Source organism: Vulpes lagopus, chromosome 12 (genome assembly GCF_018345385.1).
Source record: "Vulpes lagopus strain Blue_001 chromosome 12, ASM1834538v1, whole genome shotgun sequence".
NCBI classification, from domain to species: Eukaryota; Metazoa; Chordata; class Mammalia; order Carnivora; family Canidae; genus Vulpes; species Vulpes lagopus.
Window position 1 is genome coordinate 1,868,691 of NC_054835.1, and position 14,554 is coordinate 1,883,244.

The 14,554-nt window shown below is 46.0% G+C and overlaps 1 protein-coding gene across 24 annotated transcripts in view; it reads right to left on the reverse strand.

Moving 5' to 3' along the window:
* Positions 1–14,554, reverse strand: part of DENND1A (DENN domain containing 1A) — a 508,029-nt gene that overhangs the window by 57,979 nt on the left and 435,496 nt on the right. For all 24 annotated transcript variants that reach the window (XR_005983074.1, XM_041724904.1, XM_041724896.1 and 21 more), the window contains 5 exons: positions 9,430–9,534; positions 8,948–9,035; positions 7,013–7,053; positions 4,794–4,865; positions 3,500–3,556 (listed from right to left, as the gene is read on the reverse strand). Coding sequence is in view for 23 of the 24 variants with exons in the window: in XM_041724904.1 (XP_041580838.1) it covers positions 3,500–3,556; positions 4,794–4,865; positions 7,013–7,053; positions 8,948–9,035; positions 9,430–9,534 (363 nt within the window). In the remaining variant the exon portion in view is untranslated. The remainder of the gene's footprint in view (positions 1–3,499; positions 3,557–4,793; positions 4,866–7,012; positions 7,054–8,947; positions 9,036–9,429; positions 9,535–14,554) is intronic.

Here is a 14,554-nt window from a genome sequence, read left to right on the forward strand (position 1 = left end):
GCAAATGCAAATTCAAATATGAATATTGATATCAAAACAATATCCAAAGTTGGAACTTCTGTGATTGAGGCTGCAGTGTATTTTAATGTGTTGGAGACAGGGAGCTGACAGGGTTGTGTGATAAGGTGTGAAAATGTCTGTTCTACGGGAGTCTACCTATATCTCCCTGTCCCACACACGCTTACTCTCTTTAATATGCTAGGAAATGTTGGGCCAGAGACTCGAGGCTTTGCTGACCTGACTGTGAACTTGCTCCTCTTTGTCACAAACTCTATGTCGACAAGCTTGATTTATCTTTCCAAGATCAAAGATCTAGAAACCTTAAAAAGGGGGCTGTGAAATGGGCCCATTTGATTCAACCATTCTGATACTGAAGAAAAAAAAGAATTTTTCAAGGGTTTCCCAATGGACAAAAAAAATGACATCCTTATGTGAGCATTTTAATGTTCCTTGCAGGCGAGAAGGAGCATGTGTGAGGCCACCGTCTTTCAAACAGGGCACTCTGATGCCAGCCTTGCATGGTGCCGCTAGAGAATGCAGTGTGTTGACAGCCATGAGCCAGCCACACAGCATTCTCCTACACACCAGGTCCGGCAGGGAGATGCTCTAGAGGAAAGCACTACGTCCTCGTCCTCCCTTTAGAAAGCGGTGGCTGGGGAGCATCTCGGCCATTTCTTCTTCCTAATTTTGAGCAAGTCAGGCTTCAAAGGAGGCTGAGCTAAGGAAGAACTTGACCACCTTGCCACATTCATCCAGAGAAATATGTTATCCATCCTTCTTTTTTTTTGTTGTGGGGCTGAAGCAGAGCAGGTATGGAATAAAGCCACTATAGTATCTATTAACAATTATTTGCCAATGGTCACATGGATACCCTGGAAGCTCCCCTTTCAGATGCTTTGAAAATCTGTTGCACAAATGAACAAGGGATGGAAAAGGGGCCCTGCTCAGTCATATTAGAGCTGGACCCTCCACACACCATGGTGACCTCTCTGCAGGTCGGGCCCACATTTTCTATTTGCAATTCAAACCCAAGGCGAGAGCGCAGAGGGCAAGATTGGGTTCTTGATTATATCTGTGAGGTCACCATCACTATGCAGAGTTAGAGGAGGCCAGGTGGCAACCCAGTACATTTGAAAATTGGATCTTTGTTGGGAACTGCCTCAATTTCATAGCAGAAACCAAACTTGAGATGTCTGTATTAGACACATCTGGGGAGCCACACAGATATGTTGCCATGTGAAGGGGAGGGGGGCAGCGGAGGGGAGGGGAACAAAAAAGCCAAGGAAATATTTTCTACTGCAGTGAGAGAGGTCAGATGGAGCCAAATCCTAAATTAGCTCAAGAAAGGGAGCAGGAGAGCACCGCTGAAGACCAAGTCCTGTCTGCACTGAACAATGCTGGAGTTTCAATTACAAAATAGCTCTTCCAAGAACAACTGCAAAATATCAAGTCTGTAGAAATCTGTACGACCAAAGGGGGGAAAAGTGAAAATTGAAAAAGGTGCACTAATAGATCTGTCAACAGTCCAATGGTGACAAGCCACATTTCTATAAAATGCCTTCACCATTTGTGTCACCTGAAATGTACTGACACTTTCTATAGAACATTATCTCCTGAAGCTATTCTTGAAAAGACTGGCAGGGGGAAGAGGAGCAGGGGAGGGAAAAATCTGCTTTAGATACTATCAGGGAAAGGAAGGGGAGGTGGCGTGGAAGGAGAGTGATCTAGATTGTTTAAGTGAACCTTTGAACAACATCAAAAAACTGGAGCTTAACTGGTTATTTGCAGAAATGTTACGTATCATAAAAAGGGGATTTTCATAAGGCCCAATTCTTCCCCATACCAGGAGGGAGGGGATGGCCTACAGAGAGCAGATCGAACCAATGAGGAGCATCTGTCCTCCGCCTGAGGAGGGACCCCTTTCTTTACTTACTTCAAGGAATATTCTAACACCAGCTGAGCCTACGATCAGGTCATCAAGGAGGGAAAATTTGGTGACAGAACTACCCTCTCCCTGCCTCTCTTTATTTTATCCAATTCAGTTACATGTGACTGGGGTAAGAGATAAAAAAGTATGTATCAGACTTAACATCCAGGTAAAGAATTCCACCTGCCAGCCTCTGGCAGGGCACAACAGACCACAGTGAAGGTCCAACTGGATTTACAGGACAGGATTTTTATTTTGAGACTTGAATCTCAGCTGTTAAAAATTCACTCTCAGCTGAAACTAGGAACTTAAATGCTTAGTCGGAACAAATTATTTTGCAATTAAAAGAAAGGAATCAATTCCTTTGACCATTTCAAGTTAATTAGAGGTCCTTTCTGACTTCATAAAATTAAAACTGCTTTCAATTTTTAAAAAAACTGCCGAGATAGACAAAGGCCTTGTTAGAGTTACTTACACATTTTGGGGGTGTGGAATAACGACATAAGTGCTCCCAAACATCTTTTGGAAAGCAAACACTTGTTTCAGGAGGGTAATACGAAACGCTGTTGTGGTAAGAGCACAGACACTGGGAATGGATGAGCCTAGAACCCCATCCAGGCTCTGTAAGCTCCAACAGCATGACCTTGGGCAAATTCCTTTACCTCTGAACCACAGTCTATTTTTTTGTATATTTTTTTATTGGAGTTCGATTTGCCAACATATAGTATAACACCCAGTGCTCATCCCGTCAAGTGCCTCCCTGAACCACAGTCTAGTCTCTTTACATATGAAATGGGAATAATACCCCCCAGGGTTGTTCTAAGGCTTAGACATAACCATCCTTAGGAAGTGGTCATCGAAGTGTGGAACCCTGATAATGATGACATTCATCATAATATAAAAACACCCTCTGCTATGTTAACCTCCCTATACAAGGCTAGAGAATGAGGCAAGGGAGTCTTGGTCAGCAAGTAGCCTATAGGATTTCACACCATCTTACTGATGGTCCAAGAAGACAGAGCCCTCTCCCCGCTGCCCAAGAGTCTTACATAGGAACTGCTGGGCTCCTCTTGGTTAACCTGCCACTGTGAGGGGAGCCTGTGGTGTCCTCCTAAAACCCACCCTTTGTGCTTTGTGTCTGCATGGTGGCCATGTGCATGCTAGAACCACGGAGGTTATTACCTTGGAGAGGCTTCTTGGTTTTGGTTACAAGCAGCCCCAGGGCAGAGGTCAGCTGTGGGAGGGAGAGGTGCCCTGATGGGGAGGCCGAGCCAGTTTCTAGAGAGCCTCATGAACCCCAGGCCTGGTAGGGTGGGCAAGGGGCAGACTGACAGTGGTAACTCTGAACTTGCTTGCCTTTGTGGATTTAAGCCAGTCTTAATGTTATTTGAAGACAGTTTTTTATCTGTGAATATTTATAACAGTGTGAAAACTCCCGGACAGCTGGTAATGCATTTTGAAGTGTGCTAACAACACTGTATCAAACAGCCCTCTATTGATCACATCATACTTTTTTGTGGCCACGCGTTTCATACACGGTGCTTATACATTTTGAATAAGAACTTCAAGTACCTTTTGCTTCAAGCGGTTTTTCACCTCTTTTATTCCCATTTTTGCATGATCTTTTGCCTGCATGAAAAATTAATTTAAGTTAAGATTCTCTCTCTGTTTCCAGCAGGGACTATGCTTGATTTCAATCCGTTGCGAATCACCTTCTCTGATTACTAAAAAAGAGAAGGAAAAATGGGATCATCAAGTCGAAAACATAATGGCTGTGAAAACAAATACAATGTTAAGAGGTTAAAAAAAAAATCCCTTAAAGAGGCTATGGAGATTTTATTTTCTGCATTTTGATGGCACTGAGTACCCCCCCTCCCCCTTTTCCGAAGGCCTTCTTCTGCTCTCTATAATTATTTATCTCAGCAGCCTGGTGACAGCCACCAGTAAGTGTAGATAGAGCAGCAGCTTTTGTGGCTGCAAGAATCTGAATATCTATTACATTTCACCAGGGCAGGGCCTCAGGACCAATTTTCTGCCTGGGCTGACTGGCTTGAGCAGACACATCGCTGGGCTTCCCTAGCGCCGTTTCTTAAATCTCACTTCGGCACACACCCTGGCTTTTATTTTCTGTCATTTTAGACCTGTATGGTTCTGCTGGCAGCCACCCGCCTGGTTAAAATAGCTACAATTTAAGCACAGAAAGGACTAACAAAATTAAAAATGGAAATAAAACAAAACCACTCCAGTTAAGTGGCTCATGTCAAATTAGCAAGCAAGAGAAACCATGAGAAAAAAAATACTTGTAAGAGATGGAACATCGGATCGGGAGCTGACGTGTTCTCCTATTTTCTCTCTGCTGTAGGCATGAGTCTCACAAACAATGCACGTCCTATAGGGCAGTGGTGAGAGAGATGATGAAGGATTTGGGACAATTAGAGAGTGTGCCCCACCATGAGCACTCCTCAGTAACCAGCAAAGGAGCGGCTTTATTTTGACATGATAATGGGGATCCCCATAGGAAAGGGTTTACCATAACACCCGGTAGACCACACCTCCAGGTGTCAGGGACACAGGCAAGAGCAGCCAGCATTTTAGCCACCCCGTCGACATCTTATTAAAAGCTAAAACCAGTGGCTTCCCATTTCTTGATTGCAGCAACTGTGAGCAGAAACGGTTTAAAATGAAAAGCATCTTTGACCTGGTCACAAAATAATCAACACTAAGTAACTCTGGGAGCCCTGGAAGCTTTAGGAAACAACACAGTGGCTCTTGAATCATCTCCGCAGTATAGGTCAGGTATGTTGGAGAGTTTCATCCTGCTAAGGGACAGATGTGTTCGGGTCCCAAGACCAAGACCAGTACTCACAAACTTATAGACAGTCTTCATAGCCGGGTTCGCCTTCGTTTTTACAGTATTCAGAATTGCCCCGCTTCCTTTCTGTAATAAAAAACGCCAATTAGCAATTCGGGCTGAAGATAGAGTGGGCCAACACCAACAGAAGTCTCTTCTCTTTGAACAAGTTAAGCAACATTCCAAGAGTGTAATTTAATTAGAGAAACAGGCCTAGATAGTAACCGGTCCTGGGCAATTAGTTATGTCCACGGCAGGATCGCTCTGGGTGGGTACTGGGAGAGCAGGATGAGGATGAGGATAGTGATAACTAGCTGCAGGGGGAACCAGTGTTTTGCTTGGCACCTGTCTGCTGGCTGGAAGAAAAGCTCTTCATGGGCTCTCTGAGGCAAAGTTTCCCCATAGTAATCTATGGCTTCTCAAGAAAATCTAGTTTATTTGGCTACCTTTGGTCATGTGCCTTTCTTCCCTCACCGTGGTTTTCTGTGTTGTTATTTTTAATCACTCTGGTAGGCTGCCTTCCTTAACATTGATATCTTGAGGGAAGGAAAGAATGAGAAGCCATCAACGGGAATCATGGCTTTCATACAAATCCAACATACCAGTTTCTTTGTTCAGTTTCTTTGGGAGAACAGGGGAGAAGAGGAGGAGGGATGGCTCGCCCAGTACACAAAGGATGCAATGAATGGATATGACGCACACAGGCTCTAGGCATCTTGTAAGGGCTCACTGCAGAGACACCCTATGTTAGCCTTGGAGGGTACTCAGTCCCAGGGAGACTGGTCTTAGCCCTCACAGGCTTCCAGTCTGGGGGGCGCCCCAGTGTCAACAGTTGCAGCCAAAGCTCATGACAGCTGTACTGGCTGTGTGTAGAGGCAGCTCCTGGTATGCAAGGTCAGGGGAGGGATTAGAGGATGAAACATTTGGCCTGGTCCATGGAGACTGTGGGGGACAGGAAGGACATTCTAGGGACATGTTAAAAAAGTGCAGTCACTGGAGAAACCGCAAGCGGGGCTAAGGCCACATGGGGTCAGTGCATGAGGGGCCAGGATATGGAGGAGTCTATACTCTAGACGATTTTTAATCAGATGCATCAATAATCAGATTTGTAGTGGTTTGGGAAGATAATTCTAACTGATTTGAACAAAGAGAGAGACAGGATCAAGTAGGTATATAAAAGAATAAGATACAGTGAGATAATTATGGGGATTAACTCTTAGCACAATTTTTGGTAATAGCCCATATTAGGAATTTTGAGCTTTAATTAAAAACACTGCAGTCTGACCTAGAAAGCATTCTATGTTGTAGGACAGTATGAAATTTTTACCCACTCATTTATTCCACACTGCTTTCCAAAATTACTCAGTATCCTATTTCAATGGTCCTTTGGAGTATTAAAACTCCTTTTACCAATCAATCAACAAGTCCTTATTGCTTGTCTATGATCTGCCAAGTGCAGTGTTTGGCCATACAAGAAGAACAAAAGAGTTCTTTCATTGAGGAATTGCTTATTCTCGGCCAACTGCAGCCACTTCCAAGGGACCTGCCTTGGCAGTGGTACGCTCAGCCCACAAGCAGGAGAGAACACTTAACATATTATGTTGGAGTTGCCCATTTACATGCACCTTCCCAAGAAGACGGGGAGCTCCCCCAGGGCAGGGACTGTGTCCTCCTGCTCCCTGTTACACAGGAGGCCAGTACACAAGACACCTTCAGTACATGCACACTGACAAACCCATGCACAGGCAAGAATTTGAATTCTTTGGTGGCTTCTGAAGACCTTAGCACCTAGCTTCCAATACAAGAAACTGTTCATAACAATAGTGAGGCAGTGAAAACCTCAGTGATAAGTCCTCCATCGTCCCAGGAGCCTTTGCTGTGAAAAACACTACAGAGCAGCATTTTTTATTTTCTTATGAAAACTTCCCAATCACACTGGTCTCCCCAGAAATGCTCTAGGATAACAGCATCCACTCAACACGCCTTGGCCAGCTTCCTGAGATGAGGAAGCTTCTCCTGGCTCTCTTTGCCCTCACTGAGGGATGCCTTAGATGGTCTCATCATGCAAGCCTCCACTTGGCACCAGATGGCCTGGCTTTACAAGCAGAAGCATCTTCTGTTGAAAGAATGGAGGGCCCCGGACTGAAAGACCACCTTGCAGGTGGCAGGGGAAGTGGAGGGCTACCAGGAGGCTCAGGAGGGGTCTGGGGGGCTCTGCGGGGGTGCACACTTACCCGGACTGTGGAGAGCCACTGGTGGTAGAGTTTATCGCTGCCTGGGAAAAGAGGAGTTAGAGAAGTGGTTAAAGTTATGCGCCTTTAGGAGTTCCTTGAACTGCTTACAGCAAGCAGGATTTGAAGAGTTCAGTCTGGAGAAGGACATGGAAGCTCCCATGCTCTACTCCCCACAGGAGGCAGCAGTGAGATGCTGCCACAAGTTTTCTTTCTCAGAGATCCAATCCTATTAGTGCCCTGAATACTAGCCCCAATTCTCCTTCCTGATTCTCTTCTCCAGTCTTCTTGTCCTGGTCCCATCACCCCCTCGTCCTTTCCACCCTGTACTTCCATCCCCTCCACCCTCCATTCCCTCAAAAAGGCTGCTTCCCTTGCTGGCCACCATTCCCTACTCTCTCTGCTAAGGAGAGTCAACCAACCAATGGCTCAGACGTCATTTCCTCTTTGTCCACCCCCCCCCCCCAACCTTCTTCTGAACAGCCTTCAAAAACAGGTAACTCCTGTTAGAAGAAGTCCACTTTCTCTGAACTTCTGTGAGCCACCCCAAGTCAGGAACCACAGGGCTGTGTGTCCCCCCAACTGCTGGACACACTCAGCCCCAGCACACTTGAGCAGCGACAGGGAAAGAAAAAGGAGGAGTTGTTGGGGGAGCTTGTTCATTTTGTCTGGAGGGATAAGGAGGTCCTATCATTGGACAGCTTTTCTAAAAGCTCTGAATGACTTGACTTAGTTTAACAACACTTTATAAAGCCTGTCTTCTCCTCAGAACTCATATTCAACTCTGAGAGCGTTGCCTCCTTTGTGAAGCTCTCACATTACAGAGTGAGGATTAGTGGAGTCCTATTCTAACTGCATAAAAGCCTATTTCTGCTCCTTTTCCTGCACTGGTTCAATCTGTATTTGTCTTTAGTTATGCAGTTCTTTCTCCTACCAGTAAAAGCTCCTTGAGGGCAAAACTCGGTCCTCTGTTTCTTACTCTATAGGGCCCTGGACATGGCAGGAGTCCCAGAGATGCCTATCACTGACCCGCTGTCACTGGCTGTGGACTGGTTGTATTGGTTGTTTGCGCTCTCCATGCAGGCACAGGCTGGTCAGGCCTAGGAACGAGGTTTTATGCCTGACTCTATGAATTTATGGGCCACCAGCTGGATTACATAAGCTTAGTGCAGACCAGGCACGTGCCCCCCAGTGAGGGAGCCAACAGCATGATTATTATTATTTTGCATTTGGTTTTGACTTCACTGCCACAGACTAAGGCTTTGGGACTTGGAAAGAAAGCCACATTGGGATTCGGGAAGCAGGGCCCACCACGAACACTTCTCTGGGCCTCCTTGGCCTCCTCTGAATAATGACAGGATGATCCCTCCAGGCCTAATGGTCTATGGAGACTGGGCCCTCTGTGATGATTTTTCACCTTTTAAAGAAAAACACTTATTTAGTCATAATCCTGTGCCAGCATCTGTCCTGATGGGCTGCACAAGCCTTTTCCTCTCTGAGCCAATCTCCACAGGACTCCTGTGAGGTGGGCACTGTTCTCCTCAGGGCAGATAGGGACACTTCAGCTGGAGAGGTGACCTGGCAGGACCAAGTTCTCATTGCTTTCCTGCAGGCAGGGTCCTGGTGTTAAGCCAGCTCTCCTAACTCAATGCCTCGATTGCTTTGTGCTGCAGCATGCTGGCTACTACGTTTCCCTAGACTTTGGCCAACCAGGGGAAGCAACTGACCCCAGGACAGAGGATCTCAGAGAGGCCAAGGCGCACCTGTCTCATCAGAAAAGGAAGAGGCATTTCTCAAACATTTCAAGGCTGAGAGTGAAATCTGTCTCTCTCCAACCCCCACTGAAGGAAAAAAGCAGCCACTGCCACTCCCTGCCATGCACATGCCAGTCCCATGTGACAACCTAGGGCACAGAATGGAAAATGAACTGCTTCTCACCAGCATACTCGCCCATGCTGATCTCCTCTTCGAAAACATCACTGAAACCTTCACCAGAATTGAGAAGGTCCAGTCTACCATCTATAAACTACAAAAAGAAAGAACAAAAGCATAACAGCTTATGCAAACAAACAGGGAAAACCATTCAGCTGGGTACCTTAATGTAGGACTGAAGAACTACCACGTCTCCCAAGACAGGAAACGGCCTGGGGTAACTGTTTTTTTGTTTTGTTTTGTTTTAAAAATAAGTTTTTAAAACACTGGCTGCACATTTATGATAACTTGGAGATCTGAACGGTATAATTGTGAGGGGTCTGTCTGGTCGCTGACCACCCTCTGCGCCCATCTCCCTCCCCAGACTCCAAGCCCCTCCAGCTGAGCCCGGCTCCCAGCAGGCCTGCAGCCTCAGGACTCATAGTAAGACGGCTGCAAAAATCCCCGTCGGGGGTCCAGCCACAGGCCCCCTGGGGCAGGCAGGGTACCTGTTTGAAGAGCTGCAGCTGGGTGGCATTCTGCAGGAACTGCCTCATGGCTCCAGAGCGATAGTGGGATACGAAGGCTTCTTCACAGAAGGTGATTGGCTCCTCCTGGGAAATGGAGATGGGACAGGTTTGGAGGAGCGGGGTGAGGGCCATCAGCTCTTAGGCTCAGTTAGATGGTGCTTCTCCATCTAGTTTATTTAATCCTCTTTTACCTGGTAAAGTGGCTACTATCATCATAGACATTCTGTTCTGTGAAAGAGGAGGCAGTTTCAGAGGGGGACAAGTCATCCTCCAAAGTCCCAGAGTTGGTAAGAGGCTGAGATTCTGAACCCCACTCCTGGCCCCTTCCTTTTTTTTTTTTTTTTTTTAAATTTTTATTTATTTATGATAGTCACACAGAGAGAGAGAGGCAGAGACACAGGCAGAGGGAGAAGCAGGCTCCATGCACCGGGAGCCCGATGTGGGATTCGATCCTGGGTCTCCAGGATCACGCCCTGGGCCAAAGGCAGGCGCTAAACCACTGCACCACCCAGGGATCCCCTCCTGGCCCCTTCCATAGGAGACAGCCATATCCCAACACCAAGCTCGTGGGATGTGCCCTCCAATGTGATAACTTCCAGACTTCTTTTCACCTTGAAAAGAATCCTTTCTTCAAGTAGCACCTTATGCAGAAGGAGCCCTGCTATGTAAAAGCACCCGGCTGCTCCTCGGGAAGTCGGGGGCAGAGGTGGTGGCTGGCAGTCTCCTCCCTAACCCCAGCACCTTCCTGGTCCCTGAGGCACTCGCCATGGAACACAATTTGAATGGTGTTCTTGGCCAATAGCAAGTTATAATTTTAAAATAATTATTTATATTAAAAATCAGGGCTGATCAAAAATAAGATTTACCATCCAGTCAACTATGTGCTTTCGCCGTCTGATGAGGAGGCATGCTTTTACCAAACTACGTTTTATGAGTGAAGAAAACAACAGCCTAAGCTGAAGACACATCCCATCCTTGTAGTCAACACCTCGATACTTTTTTGAAGGGATTTGGAGTGCTCATCTCCTCAGACAAGCCTTTAATTTCAGTGGTGTCTCCTCACTCCTTAAAGATCAGGTTTTTACACCTTGAAGTGAATTAAAGGTACCCCTCCCTTTACAGACTTGGTGGTAAACACAGAGATGTTTGAAGCTGTACTTTTATCCTCTTTTAACGAGTTACGTGAGCATTAAATTCAATGTATGGCTGCTGTGAATTCCAAGGGTTCTTCCTGCTTAAATCTGGCCAGTATTAGCTCAGCAATGGGGCAGACATTTCACAAAAGGTGTACCCCAAAATTAGGAGCTAAGCCCCACCTAATTTTACAAGGATCTGAAGCAGCCTACATGAACACCTAAAACAAAGAGAGAAAAAAAAACAGAGTTGAAGAATACATAAATATATAAAATGTGTTTACTTGGGAAAAGAGAATCTGGATATGCAGGTCCTATATGGTTTCTAAAACAAAGTTACAAAATTAGCTCTGAGCTTCCTGGCTGTGAAAGCAAGAAGGGAAACATGCAAACTTCACATTGTCTGTGAGGACAAAAAAGCATATTGGTTCCTTAGGAAAAGAACTTTTCAGGACATTGACACTTTTTGGCGTGGATTTATACCTTTCTTGCTGAACAGCTGGGAGATGGGCTAGTAATAACAAACTAAAGCCCACCTAGCATCACATCCCTGTGGCCTGCAAGTTCTGCTTCCATCCTAGGAACCATAACAGGGCAATTATGTCCCTCTTCAGGCCATCTCATCCATGACCTATGATAAAATTATAGCTAGTATGTCCTTTGCTCCAAAACCATATGTCTCAATCCCCACCTGGATGGCCCATTAACACTTCAAACTCAAAATGGCCCAAACGTCCAATTATTAGCCCACCTGGACTGTATCTCACATCTGCTTTTTTCTTAAGTTGGTATTATCCATAGCTCCCCATAGACCTCTCACACTGCCCAAGTCCTTTTTGTTTTGCCAGTGAAAGGAATCAAGTTGGTCCCTGCTCACCATCCCACTACCTGGCACAGGCCGGCCTGCCATGGCAGAGATTTAATTCTATGTCCCTTCTGGTTGCCTCCCTCTAACTACCTCAATTCTTTGAGATTTCTAAAATGCACACTGGATCACACTACTGTCTTATCTAGGTACTTTGACTGCAGAGGCATTTTGCTGGGTGATTATTTGATTAATGTTCACTTCTTCCACTAGACTATAAGCTTCGTGTGGGCAGGAATGGCACCTCTTTCACTCAACATTGTACACCAAGCAGTGTGTATGCCACATACACGGGTCCTGGGTAGGAGAGGACAGGAAAAGTCCTAGTTCCTAGGCTGGGCACATAAATCCTTCCTAAGCTGGCCCAGCTTTCTTTTCCAGAGTCCTTTTGTGTCTCCTTTCCTCTGCTCCCCATGCATCTCCTGATCATATGCCATGTCCTTTCCCACTTACCTCCTCACTTCTTCCAGTTGTTTTTTTTTTTTTTTTAAGATTTTATTTATTTATTCATGAGACAGAGAGGGAGAGAGAGAGAGGGAGAGAAAGAGAAAGAGGCAGAGAGAGGCAGAGGAAGAAGCAGGCCCCATGCTGGGAGCCCAGCGTGGGACTTGATCCTGGACCCCAGGATCATGCCCTGAGCCGAAGGCAGATGCTCAACCATTGACCCACCCAGGCATCCCCTTCCAGTTCTGTTTCTTGTACTTAGATTATCTTTTTTTTTTTTTTAAGATTTTGTGTGTGTGTGTATGTGTGTGTGTGTGAGAGAGAGAGAGAGAGAGCAAGCACAAGCAGGGGGGAGGGGCAGAGAGAGAGGGAGAGAGAATCTCAGGCGGACTCCTGGCTGAGTGTAGAGCCCGATGTGGGGCTCGATCTCAGGACCCTGAGATCATGACCTGAGCTGGAGGCAGATGCTTAGCCAACTAAGCCACCCAGGGGCCCCTAGACTATCCTTTTACACACAGGCCTCTGTGTGGTAGTCACTAACTCTTGCTCAGTGCTCCCACTCTGCCTGGCATACTCCTTCCTGGGTGCTGAGTAATCCTCACTGGTATCCCCTGTGACCAGGAGCTCAAGAGGGCAGAGGCCCTGCCGGACTCCTCACTGCATTTCCCAGGAAAAGTACAGAGCCCCTCCCGCAGTTAGAAGCTCAGGGATGTTGGCTACAGAATCACAGGATGAGCCTGACTCCCGTTCCTGCCATAGGAGCCCTGTGGTCTCGGTGTGGCTAAGACACCACTTGACCTGACAGTAAAGAAGTCTCAGAACATGATGCCAGGTGAGTGACACCCGTATCCAGAGAGTTTAGAGCTCCTTGGAGGAAATGCTCATTGGAGTTGTTAGCATTTACTCCTAGAGCTGTGGCCCAGCATTGCCAGGAAGTAGTCTGCTGAGGGACCAATAAATTCGAGAGTTTGCAACTAGATTTGTACGTAAGGGTAGCCCGAGGCAGGATTTAGCTGGCGGAGAGCAGAAAGAATCTCAGCTTTGGGGAGACATGAACATTTTGGGCCTGTTGTCTACTTACTGGAGGTGACATCCCCCTGGATCAGATGTCTGTGCCACAAAAACGGACAAAGGACACGGGTGCGGATGGAAAAGATTCAGGGAAAAAGTGACAATGGGGGCTTTTTCTGCAAAAAGCTTAAAGAACAAAATCAGTGGTGTCAGTTAGGCATGGGAACAAGTACAGCATAGTGCTACTGGAGTGGGGTGGGTGGCAAAACATCCACAGGAGCCAGGAAAGGAAAAGGCTAATCCTCCCAGGGCAGGGGGTCAGAAATCTGGAGAGGAAGTGGGCACATTTCAGTGGAGCCTAAATGGGGAATAGGAATCAGGTAAACAAATCCCATCCCTTCGGGGCAACTGTTTTATCCTAATCTTGGTGAAAAACAGGGACATTGTCGCCCATTGTCATATATCTTTAAAGGTCTGACTGGCTACAGGCACAGAGGGCTCATTCCCCCGGAGCTTTCTAAGGAAATGACAAAAAACCATAGTTCGCCTCATCTTTACAGACTAATAGGTAGGGTCACTTTCCCAAGGTCACAAGACCCTAACGGCAGAGTTAAGACTGTGTATGCCATGGCCTTCCCAGCCCACCCATCATGCATGCGGTCCATTCGCAGTTCAAGTCTTCTCCTGAGGCCTCAGTTCTGTTTTTCCACGAACACCTGCATGAGACCAGGTGAGTTCTTGCAGGTTGGAACCCTTCAGGTTCTCCCGGTGGATAGATACTGAAAGGACCAGCCCCTCAGAGACGAACACTCCTGGGAGTAAACAAGCCACTGTGAAGGCTCTGTCTGCCACAGGCCCACATCAAAGATGCTGAACCATGTGCCCCAGCTATTCTGTTCTCCCTCCTTTGGTTGAAATGACGAACCCACTCCACTCTCTGCAGTGCAAGGTGTCTTGTTAAACCCTCCTTTGTAAGAATTGCTGATTTAGTTCTCCTGTTACACTGATTAAATCTTTTGTCTTTTTAGGCGACACTCAGCGACAGGACTACTGGCTGACAGCTACATGAATGCAGGCAAGTCAGGCCGTGAGCGTTCAAGCTTAGATCACATTAGTAGAGTTTTCCATCTATGACCCGGAGGACAGTTAAACACAGCTGCTTAACCCTATCAAGGATTTTGTTACAAACAGACAAGTTTTACTCTCAGACTATCTTCTGACATATGGAATCAGTTGAAAATTCCATTACTAATGAATCCATCTTTGTTAACAGGTGAAGTTGGTGATTCCAAATGTTTTTGATACTTTCAGAAATAAATGGCTTTTATCCATAGTACTGTGGGTACTGGCATAAAAATAAAATCTCTCAGAGCCTTCTGAAGGGATGACTTTCCTTGTTCTGCTGATACATACTTAAAGTACTAAATTCTTATTTTCCTTCACAAATTTATAAAAATTTTATGTGCACATTTACTCTTTGATTCTAAGGTGGAAAGAGGGGTTCATTCTTTATGGCCCTTGCTTAAAAATTTTAAAAACAATGATTTTGGAAGATTCATCCATTCAAACATTTTAAAAACACCTTTGATGTGTCAGATTCTGTGTTAGAGGAATACAAAGATGAATAAAATACAGTTCCTATAAGTAATAC